The sequence below is a fragment of the Corvus cornix genome, chromosome 1A (assembly GCF_000738735.6).
Source record: "Corvus cornix cornix isolate S_Up_H32 chromosome 1A, ASM73873v5, whole genome shotgun sequence".
In the NCBI taxonomy this organism is placed as follows: Eukaryota; Metazoa; Chordata; class Aves; order Passeriformes; family Corvidae; genus Corvus; species Corvus cornix.
Genome location: NC_047057.1, coordinates 14,139,745 through 14,153,818, shown reverse-complemented (window position 1 = coordinate 14,153,818; position 14,074 = coordinate 14,139,745). Strand labels below are relative to the sequence as shown.

At 39.5% G+C, this 14,074-nt stretch overlaps 1 protein-coding gene across 1 annotated transcript in view; it reads right to left on the bottom strand.

Annotated features, from left to right (window-relative positions):
- The window catches only part of SLC2A13 (solute carrier family 2 member 13), a 149,022-nt gene that overhangs the window by 22,309 nt on the left and 112,639 nt on the right, over window positions 1–14,074 (bottom strand). The window contains exon 7 of the mRNA XM_039570513.1: window positions 10,159–10,284. Within this exon, the coding sequence (XP_039426447.1) occupies window positions 10,159–10,284 (126 nt within the window). The remainder of the gene's footprint in view (window positions 1–10,158; window positions 10,285–14,074) is intronic.

Below are 14,074 nucleotides of genomic sequence, written 5' to 3'. Positions count from 1 at the left end.
ACAGGCTGCCCACTTCCTAGCCTGTACTAACCAACAAGCTGAGTTAAAGTAGGGTCACAACTTTAAATCAAATGAATCGATAATTTCAGTTCATCTTGCGCCAGTGAGGGATTGATGTTACTGCCTCCATTCTCAAGGAAATGAACCACACATGCAGACAGCACATACAGTAATTTCTATGAATTAAACTTATCAAACTTATAGAATTATTCAACAGTCCTACTGCAAAAATGTGTTGATTTATTTTCCCTTAAAAGTAAAAAAAAATACTCTAAAAATTCCATTATTTTAAGAAGGGAAGATATGAAAATTCTACTGTATCAGATGTTGTGATTATTGAAGAACTACTTATTATGGAATAAAGGTATATAAGATGTGGATTAGGGATGCTGTTAAACGTACAAGCTGCTGTACGGAGGTCTGGGTTCGGCCCCGTTGAATGTTCTTTATCAATAAAAATCCTCAACCACATGGGTCTTTCCAAAATATTTTCCACCCTCCAAACAGAGGAAATTTCATTTTAGTAAATCAATTTCATAGTGTAAAAGCCTAAAGGAATCTGCTGAGACAGTTTTCACAAATTATTTTTATTTAAATTCTTCAGAGTCCATATTAAAATAAACTTCAGTCAATAACCAAGTAAATGTGAAAAACAACGACTGGAAATTCTCCCCTCAGAAAAAAACCCCACATGCTCCAAATATGAGTCAGTTCCCTTTCCTTGGCTCCTAGGCAGAAGGGGAAATCCCCATGTCTGTCCCAGCAGTAGCCCCCTGCATGCTCACACTCTGCTCTGTGCCCCTCTCAGATCCCCTCGGATGAGCAGAGCAGGGCCTTGCTCTGCCCCTGCTGCAACACTGCCCCAGGAGTGAGGCACAGATGTCTCTCAATCTGTCCCTAAGAAGATGAGCAGCTGGAGAAGCTAATTAGCAGCAGGCTCCTATGGGCAATAAAAGACTCTCTAATGTACATTTCATATGGAGAGAGAAAAGCTGCAGGAATTATCCGAATACTCTCAGCACACTGATATGAGATTGACAATTTTCTCATACACATTGGCATTTTTTCTCCTTTGCTTTCCTATCTCCTTTGTCAACTAGGAGCAACCATGCTTTTTAAACAGGGAACAAGAGTATTTTCCTTCTAGTTCCCCTTCAGCAGAAATAAGCAGAAAGCTGGCTTCTTCAGCAGATGTATATTTAAATTTTGAACACCATACCATCTTCTTCTTTAGACCACTTTTAAAATGAAGAGCACTGACTCAAACATTCTTCCATTTAAATAACAATTTTTTCAGATACAAACCAGCAATTGATAGATAATGTTTTAGCTCAAGGGCCGCTTTTGTTTTTCTACTCCAGTTACCTCAATGCTGTAAGGATCTGAAGTAGTTGTAACAAGTAACCCAATGTCCTGGGTTGCAGTGTATTCTATTACCATCCTCATGAGGTGTTGAAATCAGGTGGGGCAGTGTTTCCTTGCCTCCTCCCCCAGACTATCTTTCTGTTAATGGCCCATCATTGTCCTGCCACATGACTCAGAGATAACTCCCTCCGGACTATCTTCTGTTAATGAGCCTCATCAACACTTGGCCTCATGACTCATTACCCCATTGTGAGATGCTCCACCCAGAGGGAGGAACCAAGCATCCCATCGTGGATATAATCTGAGACTGAACACCAGAGACAACCCTTTCCACTGGATTTCCAGAGGACAGAAGCTACACAGCCACCACTGGACTTTCTGAGGAAGAGCAGACTCTTTTACTACAGGATCACTGCTTCAGAGGACTGCAGCCACCATTCTACCAGGCTGCTACCACCACCCTGCCTAACAGGGACTCAGGTTGTATCTTGACTCTGTCAGTTTGAACCAGTGTTTTCTTTTAGGTTTTTTTTCTTTCCTTTTCTTTAACTTCCCCATTAAATTGTTTTTCTGACTTGGTGCCTCCCACTGGTTTGTTTTCCAACTAGTACACCCAAATAGCAATTGGCATTCCCTACCAGAATGCCTTTTACATAGTAACTCGGAGTAAGATCCAGAAGCATGTTTAGCAGCAAAGTGAAATAAAAGGGAACGGATAGAGAACAAATGTACAAACAATGTTTCAAACTAACCAGTCCAGCTTTAAAATCCTATTTTGTGCTGGGTGTCTCCAACAAATAAATACTATCTTCAGCATATAAACTAAAAATTTCCCAGTCAGAACACATTCACTTCATAACAGGGCTTCTTTTCAAACATCCAGAATTTTCTACTGGTTGAGTAGAAATACTGTGTTAGAGCTATTAATAGTAATTCCTAAGTAATTATCTGAAAGGAGTATAAATAGTTTCAGTTTAGATTATCATGTTGCATTAGACCTAAAATGCAGCTATAATATATAAAGTATCTTATTTGTACAGGCATTAAATTAAAAGTTAATTATGTTATAATAATAATTTTAAAATGTCTTCCCCCTTTAGCAAGTTAAACAGTTAAAAAAAAGGACAAGACTAGCGTCTATTAAAGCTACAATGAAATTCCACCCTCAATTATTTAATTACACCCTTACAATATTTCAGTATATATATAGATTTCACCATCTTTATATATGCTTAAAAAGAGCTTGTTATGGTTTTCAGGTCCACCATGAAATAATTTCCTTTTGAAAGAATTTAAAAGTGTGTTGTCTTAAAGATTTGAGCAGGAAGAGTGGCTGAAAGAATCAGAACATTAAAATTCCATTTATTTTACTACCTACTCTGGCATCACCAGTAAGACAGGCTCATCAAGGATTAAGGACACTCTATTCTAAATTACTTTATCCTTCTATTCTTCCTCTTTGCTCTTAGTTAGCAGAAATGGCTTTAAAATATGCACACGAGATTTCTTAAGTTTCTCTGCTACATCCTTTTTACAAATCACAGTGGTATATGCACCCCTTAGACCATGACTACACTGTCTGATAACCTCCTCCCAGGAAAGACCTCGTGCCTTAGAGTTTAGGCTGACAAAGACTGCAATCAGTTTCAGATCTTTTTTTCATTTCTGTTTTCGCACACCTCACTAATATATATTAGATATTATTGTGCTGAAGTATATCCTCCTAATCAAACAGGACAAATAGGATTGCATCTTGCCACCCAGCTGCTCCAGGTTTCCACACTTACCAGCACTGGGGAAGATAATCAGAATTTAATTCTATTTGAAACTGCATATATTTTGATTTTCTTTTCTAAACAATATTGGGGCTGAGAGGGGGCGCTTTATATTCTGGTTCCTACTGAAGCTATGAATGTTTCTTTAGCCAACATTTAGCATATTGCCTGTTGGGGAAGATGAAACAGGAAAGCCTTATAAATATGATTGCCCAACAAAAGATTTTGGGAATATGAAAACTATAAGCGACATCGAAATGAAGGCCACCTTTGAGATACCAAGTCTTAGCTACTGAACAACTGGAAAACAATGGTATGGCCGACTGAAGGTAATCCCCTCTTGATTGAACAATACCCTCTGCTTGCAGGCAGGTCCAAGGGTCAGAGCAGACCCTACTAGCTCAGCAGAAGGGGTCCAAAGAGTAGTTTTTAGAAGTTAAGATGTAACACTCTATGGTAATATAAGAACTCTTATAGGCTGTATGTAAATGCTATAGGATTTGTATCTTGTATTAGATTGGTTAGTGACAATTAGAATATTCAGTACAGAAGATGATTTATTGTATTGTAGCCAGGACTTCACACACTCTCTTATTCCACTCTTACCACACTCTTACTCCATTCTCATTCCTCTCTCTCTTTACTTACTCGCTTACACTCTTGCTCTCTTGGGCCTGCTCCGAGCTGCAGCTGGCAGCTCTAAGCAGTGCCCCTGTACCCACGCCCTTTGCAATAAACCGCATGTTCCAAGATCTGACTTCAGAGATCTCTCGTCTCCGTCCGTCCCGACCGACCCACCCCAAGCTCCCACAGTCTGGTGCCCAACGTGATTGCCGACCCCACAGAGCGCTCACAATTGCCCATCAAGAGATTTCTCTAAGACTACTGGTTATAATCACAACTCACATTCCGGGTGCTGCCAATATACATGCAGATGTGAATATTCTCTTTATCCTGCTACTTTCCTGAATCATTTACTCCCTGTACTACCTTTTTACAGGGTAAATATGAGAACCATAATCCTACATATAACCTTCATCTATTGATCTGATGACTTTGTAGGAGAAATACTAGTGTCTCTCTAATTACTGCTGAGTTCAGCATGAATTTTCAATGCAGACCCTTGTAGAAAGATTTCAAATAAACATTTCAGCAGTAAAATCTTCTACCAATGCTTCCTGCATGACAAAACAAGCTATGTCTACCCATGGACAGAAGAGTACTTAATTCCTGAAAAATTGCTCTGGGGCTAGTCTTTCTGTGGTAACAGCAAAGGTCTGTAATGCTGTTTGACATGATGTACTGAAAACAGATTCTCAGTCTTTAAATGTGTAAATACACACATACATTCTTTCTGCATTAGTAAAGCAGTCACAGGAACTTTTACAAATGTACCTGTCATGATGCAAAACAAGTGTAATGAACTTACATGTCTGTCTTTGTCTCCAAGGGGGAAAAGTAAGGTAGTATTTTTAGAAAAATCTAATGTTCTTACGAAGAAAAAGTATTCTAACAATTTTAAGAGTCTCATCTGCTATGCATTAGACAACAGGCAGTGCTGCATGAACATAAAGCTCCCCAGAACACTCTCAAGGCTGTGACAGACACTGGCATGTCCCCTGTTGGACATAAACCAGTCTGTTGTCTGAGAATCCAGCTAATGAACTCCCATGAATTTATTTTTTCTAACCAGTAGAATCTAGTTAGCATCCAGGCTCAGATGCCAAGGTCATTAGGCAGATTCCTGAGGCGGAAACTCTCCTGAAGCTGGGAAAGAGGGTTTGCCTGCCTGCCTGATCCGCTTCCTCTCACTGCACAGGTAATTTAAACCCACTTTTTCCCCAAACAGGTTTCCAAGATTAAACAGTTAAACCCCTCAGCAAACTGACAAGTATGAGAACAGGCGCACAGTGAAACATAACAGCATTACTGAGCATCTGTAAACATGCCATTAATTTTACATGGAAGGACGATGCTCAGGAGAGCACTGGCTAGAGGAAAACAGAACTTCCCAAAGACAGAGCTCTTCTGCACTCTCGCCTTCGCACTGACTGCCCTTAGAGAGGGGAGTGCTTCTTTATATGGCCAAAAGCAGAATTCTCCATAAAGCATTAAACTCCCGTGGCAGGGAGATGTTCCTCTAACGAAGTTAATAAAAATGGCTGAAAAAAGCAAATCACTCAGCTCCTCTCTCTTTATAGATTTCTGTTCCCAATCACTCTCCTTCAGGGACTGTGGAGACCTGCCAGCTAATTTTGTGGACAGGATAGCTTCTAGGCTTGTCTCTGATCTGCTGCTGATGTTATTATTTCTTCATAATTGTTTACTGTATAAAATTAACATCATTCCCTCCAGAGAAAGATTGCTCAGAGCTGCTCATGAGAGCGTTTTAGCTCAGTTGTGGGCCTGCTGTCGTCTTGACAACATACTCATGTCAAGGTTAATGTCACATCAAGGCACTGTAAGTACCTCCTTCCCTTGCAGTTATTCTTTCAACTGTAAGGGTATTAATGCAATTTAAAGTTTCTTCATTCTTGGCTGACCTTTAGGAATATTGCAATCACACACACAGAAATTTCAATAGAGGAATTTCTCTGAGTACTGTAATTGTGGGAAAAACCCCTAGATTTTGGGTTGTGTTCAGAAAGCACAACACTGAAAGCAATGCCCTCCACATTTTGTCCTGGCTGAGAGATGGACTCTGCCCATGACCTCTGTTGTGCCACCTGAGCTTCATAGTGGAACCTTCCCATTGCATCCCCATCTGTAAAAGTGAGATAATGCTTTTGATTAAGTTCATGGGAATTTCATAATTCAATGTTCATGAAGAACAGAACTGCAAGCCTTTCTGTGCTACTGCTAAGTGCAAAACTTCCCTAAATCTTGGAGAGCAGAGTCCCAACACAGAACCCCCAGACCACACTGAAAGAAAAGATACAGCTCTTCTTCTTTTACTATAAAGTGAATAATTTAAGAATATTCTTGCTCGCTGTCTTGAAACCATCCTTTACGTGTCCCTGGGCAGAGCTGGAGGCAGCAAGATTTGCATGTCAACAGCTACTCTGTTAACTGGTTCAGGAATACCAAGGGCAGCAAAGCACCTGCCTGTGCTGGTGCCCTGGGCAAGACACTCCTCTCTGTGTTATTCTCATACCAGTCGCACTTATGTTAAAAAATACATCTCTGCTGCTTGTGGTACATGTATGATCTTACAGACACACTCGTTGCACATTACTCAAGCTGCTTAAGCTCTGACTTGGACTCAGTCAGATTTATTCTTGCGCAGTCTCTCTCCCCCAGGGCCACTGCCAGCCACTGAGTTCCCTACATTCAAAAGAACTCAAATGCTATACTCTTCTTGAAAAATATGTGGATGCTTTAATTGTCTCCCTGGGTTTCTATGACAACCACAGCAACATAAACAGCCTTGCTGGCAGCCACAGGAGACTGAAGTCTATGCTCTCGCCCCTCGCCTCCCCAGAACTTCTCAATGTAGAAAACACCATAACCAAAAAAATACAATTAACAATAGAGGTGGTGTCTAGTACACCTGGCTGGCACTGGGGAAATGTATTGTGAATAAAATGCACTGACCACTACATCAGTGTTACCAAAGTACCTTGGGAACAACAGTGAAAAACAGTGCAAAGCTATAAATATATAAACAGAAGTTTTCTATGTCAGCCAGCATGGCTGCAGAGAGCTTTAAAAAGTATATGATAAGGCCTTCTCTGTTAATGTTTCTGAGCACTTCTCACCTCGGTGGTAGGTTACACATCAAGAATAGGTAAGCCCCTGAGCAAATGTCAGGACAGTTGGGGTTCAGTTGGCTGCAGACCTATGTGGGTGCACACACATCATATGGTGTGGCCTTAGGCACATCTCCATGGCTGCAGGAAAATCATAAACAAAATGTGATCACAGCAGCAGTGAAATGCTCTGCATGGCACTGTCAGCCCGAGTCCAGGAGAAGCTTTCTCTAACTCCTGCATCAGCATCGTGAGAGCTGCTGCTTCTGCTAATGCTCAGATATCTGAGCTCCAGTAGGTCCCAAACAAAGAGCTCAGGTCTTTCTTCTCTCCTGAGCAAAATTAATGGCAAAATAGATTTTCCATGAGCCAAGCATAACCCTGGAGGCTTTAAGCCATTTAAACTCATCTATCTAATACCAGATGGCATGAAGCCATCAGGATACACAGGAGTTACAAAAGACGCTGCTGATAATTATGGCTGTCCATAGCTCACAAAATCATCTTTCAAATTATTAAACTACTTTCTGATCACCATCATGCCATGTATTTTTGAAGTAATTGCCCCTGTATGACTACTTTGTGACAAAGTAACTTTGTGAAAGAAAGGGCTGCAATTTCCTTCACCAGTGCTGTTAGTTTGTCTCAGGCACTCGTTCTCCCTGTGCTGCCAGGGAGCAGCTCTGAGACACAACACAACTGGGGTGGCTCTGAGACATAACACAACTGGAGATGTAACTACGCTGTTTTCCCTGCAGCCATCTTCCCTTGGCAGGGAAATCCTACAGCTTTGTGGGACTGATTTTGCTGTAAAACAGACTCAGGATTTGCACAAACAGTGTTGGGGGGTGGTATGTGAATGTGAGCCCTTGGAAACAAAAAGCTATGGGGATTCCCTCTGGGCCAGTAAGCAGAAATACATGTATCTGTGAGGAGGAGGAGGAGAAGGAAAAGGAGAAGGCAAAATGCCTCCCTCTTCCACAGGGCTTGGAAGGCACAGAAAGTGACACCTGACATTTCACAGCTTGAAGGATTAGCTTTTTGAAAACTCCCTGATTACACAGACCAGGTAGAAGCAAGAGAGAAATTAACAAAATAAACACTAGAAATGATGATGAATATTTTCAAAAAGAAATGCGGGTATTTTATTGGTTGTCCATCTTAAGGTGGGATTTTCACTATGGTGACTACCAATATAACAAATTTAAAGTTCTTTCATTTCCTCTTGAAAGATTTTAAGCAAGGTCCTCATGTTGTGGAATTCTTGCACAACATAGAAATACTGCATTTTGCAATATGGAAACAAAGTATTTCTTCTTCCCTATCTAATTTGCTCCAATAGGCTGTGTAGCAAAGAGTCTATGTGAGACTCAATCATGAATATGAAAAAATTGCTTATGCCCACATTTACTACACTAAACAATTACTCTAGCTAATGAAATAAAGTTTAATTTTATCTATCAACTATTCATAACTAGTTTTTGTTTCCCTCTATGTCTTCCAGCATTCTAGTGTGATTCTGCTAATTACAGACAAATTACTTAAAACTACAGCATACAGGAAATGAATGTTGACTTGGAATATAAAACTACATCTGTTACCTTGAGATATATGAAAGTCCACGTGCTGCAGATCACATTGGGTATCAGGCAATATGCAAGGTATGTTCCATAATGTGACATTGAAGTTAGTCACAGAACAAGCAGGCCAGATGAGATTTTATAAGTTTTCACAGTTATTTAATAGCCCCAAAATGATCACAGTGCTTTTAAACTAGGATCACAAAAAATACAAGCTTCTCTTTTCTGCACCTGGAATGAATTACTAGGCCTAACGGTACTGAAATCAAAATGAGGGCAATTTTACAGTAATTTTAAATTAATGATTCTACAATTAGTAGATATTTTCATACATTTCAACCTCTGTCCAATATGACTCACTGCCATGAAGACACTTGGGTTTAAATTCTGAGAAATATGTATGAAAGTTAAAAAAAAAGAAAAAATAAAAGGCCCAAACCACCACACAAACCTTTGCCTATTTCCTAAGTATATTCATGGTATTTGGGTGGCTGAGATGAATTATGGTGAGGTGGTTTTATCAGAAGTAATTGCTTAGTTCCCTTGTGACTCTGAACCATTCTAAATCCTAATCCAAGCCCTAATCACTACTGAAGTATTCATAAAGCCTTTACAAGACAATGTTCCAACTCACAAAGCCATTCCTTAGGAATGGTCAGTACTTTAGAAAACATGAAAGTTACTGTGACTTCACAGGAAATCTTTGTGCCGCCTAAGAAAGAGGTGTGATATATTTTGCAGTTGCACCTATGAATGCACATGTTTTTACACTCCAAGTGCAACATACAGCATGACAGCCCTTTCAGGCACAGAACCACAGAAATCTGTGGCCAAAACCCATGCTTTTGACAATTTGAACTTTTCAGATTTTGACTATTTTAGTTTATTCAGCTGAGCTAATTGTTTCTTTAGTAGGCTGTTGTAACCACTGCACTCTGGCTAGCAGGCTGCTGCTCCCTGAGAGCTCAGTGAGGGTTTCCCAGGGCCATGCCATCAGTCGCATCCCGGAGTCCATTTGGGACAGCCCCGCGATCTGGCTCCGGCAGCAGCAGCGTCACAACGCAGTGGGGGTAAAGGAGGCAGAGAAGGGTCTCTCATGAGGGTGTGAGATGGCTTTAACCACATCTTGTGTCCGCAATGCTCAGAGGCAGAGAGACAGCGTGGTCTGGGTGCGGGGTGGTTTTGTCAGGGGCCAAAGTGTGGTCCCTGGGTGGGGTTGGGGTACAGAACAAATAGGGAGAAACCAAGGGAGTGGCCAAAGCCAGGGAGGGAACAGGGGAACACACAGAATCATGGGGTTAACAGGACACCACATCAGGCCAATATTAAAAGTGTGGTTTAATTAACGCATTCAAAAAGAAAATTAATTCAGGTGGCTTTAAGTATATAACTAGGAAATATGCCACCTCAAATGAATGAAAACATTAAGTAAAGGTAATTTTCCTCATTTCTAGTGTACTTTTGCCATACTTCCTTAGTGGCAGACTACACCAAATGGGCTGCACACATCAGGGTCACGGTTTTTCTTTATGTTAGAAAGTAATCACCCATTTTTGACAATGCCAAGTTATTTTCTTCTTCCCGAACACCTTAAGAATAACATTTTTTGTAAAAGCAAAACTGTTCTCAACAGCATAAAATACACTCTCTATAGAGCACAAGGCTAAAAAATCTTGACTGGTTACATACCTGCCCCAAGCTGCTTTCATTGTAGAATCTTTATCAACAGGAATGCACGAGGACTCAACAACACTTGATTTATTCAGTTTGTAGCAGAGACCGCAGTCTGGATCTAACATACATGCACTACAATAACTGAAAGAGAAAAAAAGAAATACTTAAGAACCACTTCATTCATATGTAGATGTCAAAACCAACAGCACCTACTCATCAGTCGTGGAATGCACATAGTTAAGTTGTCAGTGTGGGAGACAAGACAATTAAGTTCTCCAAAAACTATCACATACTGCTTTCACCTTCTTCTGTAACACATTTTGGTAGTCCATCTGCATCCACCCTGTGATACCTGATCAGGCTATAGGAGAATTCATTCATAGAATAAATTTTAATTGAAATTTTATTAAATTACTGCAGAATTTCTATGTTGTCTCCATTTAGAATATAAATCTATTTTCAACATACCTTCCTCTTGCTTAACTGATTGGTCAAATTCCAAACCAAACAGTTTGGTTTTTTTTAATTAGGAAAGCTGCATTAAATCTGCTCTTAGCTGAGATATAAACTAGAGAAAATATTTTTACAATAGAGATGAAACAAAACTTTCAGGTAAGAGCCAATAATTTTATCTAACTGTAGTAAAATTTCTTCTCTTGCAAAAATAAATTGTAAAATTGTAATTCTGCAATTAGCAATTTTCAAAGGAACAGACAATAACTATTATAGTAGTAAGACTTGGTTACATTTTCTTACATCAATATTAGTACAGCAATGGGCAGTAACCAAAAGAGTTGACAGGAATAGAAGACTGCAATTGAATAAAAAACATTTTTATAAATCACAAATCTGTTGAAGTATGCAATAATAATACTAAAAAATGTATAAGATTATAATATTTTCTTACATTGAAAAGAATCCCATGATATCAAACAGGATTGTGACATATGATTTTCAAACTGTAGAACATTTTCCACTCAAATGATGCTATCAAAGTGCCTGTTAACAACATGAATTTATAGAAAGACACAGCGATGAGTGTCATCTTTATGGTGTTGCCAGCAAAGGACAGGACAGGGACTGGACACCTCCTGGTTTTCCTCAGTGTCCTCACAAGCATCAATGCAGAGATGAACAGCAGAGCTGAACTCGCACTGTCTGTTCTGTCCTGCTGGGTAACTCCACGTAACCTCATGGGGTGCTGGGTATCAGTAACCAATTGAGTGGGAAGCACAAGATATCTTATTTATTTCTCCCTCCCATTTGGAAAAAAAATTGAGATATTTGAGTATTGATTCCAGTGTCTGTCTACATGGCTGCTAGTTCAGCTGCTCCTCTGGCTCTATTGGATATCATAGAATAATTTAGGTTGGAAAGGACCTTTAGTATCATGAAATCCAACTGGTCTTCCTGTTGGCATTCAAGATAATAAAGGCTGCTGGATTTCATGTCTTACCAAATGTCAGAGGTTTTAGAGAGTTACTCATAACCATTTAAATAAATTATTATTTTCCACATCTTTTCTGAAGTGTGTCTTTCAGATTGAACAGTTAAATAACAACTCTTTATAAACCCTTTACCATTGGGCTAGGATTTCCCATCATTACCGACACAGTGAGTTCATACAATCAGACTTTGACTTCAGATTTTAGAGACAAGACCAATTTATGCCAGAGGAAACACAGAAATGCAACATACGAGACATAAAGCCATTTCAAATCTAACTCCCATCGGCCTAAGAGTAGGCAGTTTCTATTCAGAACATTTAGCATTCTTCTGTGCCCTGTTTTATCACTGATATAAAATTTTATGTTGTCTTTGATGAGGTACATGGTCATTACTTTTTCCAAGACGAAGACCAATGGTTTTTTCTCCAAAATCCCAGCATATATATATTACAATTGTTTCATAACACAGTAAAGAAACCTCCATCAGTTACTAAGTCTAATGATAACAGAAGATGCAGCATGAAATAAGCAAGGAAGATTTTTTTTTTAAAGAAGCAATTAAAAAACAATCAGAGACACCATGTGCTGAGGCTGCCTATTCTAGAAATAAAATATATAGTAGTTTCAGGTTTATGCTCTTCTTCCCTCTAGCCCCATTATTATTTGCAAAGCTATTTAAACAGTTTGAAATTGAGCACATAATCTGACATACATGCTCATAGTGATATAAATAATATAGGATATAGAATATACCAGGAAAAGAAATGCACAGTATAATACTGACATGAAACTACTTCTTACAGAACTCATTCCTGTCCTCAAAAATACCTGCTTATCAGTCATATCAATATATGTATTGAAAAATATGTCAGAGGATGAATCTTTAACAATACTGGTAATTCTTCCACACAGAGATCAGTTATGGCCTTGAAAGCTCTATACAGGAGAACTCTCAGATGTCGAGGTAGGAAAGGAAATTTGCATCCAATTATAAACAGGAGATATGCTTCCTCTACTTATCATGAGATATTTATATTTGCACTAAGTTTATGAGCTAGTGTCTTGAAAACAAGTTCATCCATGAAAAGCCAGGTGAAAATTCCCAGGCAGGATGGTTGTCTGTGAGACTGACAATTCAAGACTGAAATACCTGAGAGAGATCATTTGATTTTGATGAAACCAAAGCAGCATTACAGCAGAAAGGTTTTACAACGTGCCTGTTTGCCTCCCTGCTTGCCAGCTGGGCTCCTAGGCAACCCAACAAGAAGGCAAGTGTCTAGACTTCAGATGCTTCAGCCTATGAGGCAGAATAACAACAACCAGGACTCTGAGGCTCCAGAAGTCCAAAGATGCCCAGCTTCTTTGCAGATCAGTGGCATGAACTCAACGGAACAAAGTAGCCTGGCCTCTCAGTTTATGGAGAACTGCCATGGAACGGGATCTCCGGGTTTCTGCTTCAACATTGCAGCATGTTTACTGAGGAGCTGATGGACTGTTAGCAGACTAGATATCCCCAACCCTGCAATTCCTCACTGATTCTGCCAACACACTCAACACATGTCCCTTCATCCAACCACACAGGAATAACTGATATCTAGAAAGACTGACAGCACTAATTTTGAGGTCCTTTGACAGCAATTTCTTGCCAGCCTGAGCAGCAACAACTTTCAGAATGCTCTGCTCTGGATCGGCCTGCCCGATTACTGCTCTTGAGATTAGAGGTTGATCACAAAGGCCGCAATGCCATCTTCTCTCACAGAGATCTTACACTATATGGATGAATTACTAATTGACTATCTGTGTACATTTTTCTTTATACCAAAATTACTGTCTTCTTTCTTCCTAGCAGTGCAGTTTACTAGGCTCTAATGCAGTCTCTAAAAATATTGAATAAAATCTCTGACCTGCCAAAGTGACTCTCCAGATGCCAATGAAAGGTCCATAACTGCTTTTTCTCCACTGCTTAGAATACTCCATACTTATGTTTGTTTCATCGTTACATTTTGCACTTTAAATTTGCAATATGACCTCGTAAGTAATACCTTTCCTACAATTCTCAGCAGTCTTGTAATTTGAGCTGCAAGTTTGACCTTGACACTTTTGTTGAGTGATTTAGCATTAAAAGACCTTTGCCCAGGGCCCTTCCTCTCCAAGTACCATTTCTTTTTCTCACACTATTTTGACTTTTTCAAGCTGAACCTCAATTTCTGAATTGTTTGTTTCACAACATTTCATTGATTTTAATTTTTGCCAGATTTTAAAGACCTTTCAACTTTGCCTTCCATATTCTGTTATCCAATTACAAAATGTTCCTAATGTCCAGCTACAGAAATGCAAACTGAACCTGATAATGTATTATGGACTGTGTAGCTGTACAGAATGTAGCACCTGATTTCGTAACATTCTACTGCACGAGTAGCAGAACAGCCACTCAGAGAATCTAAACATCCCCAAATACACACTTTTTTGTGGACAGACTCTTT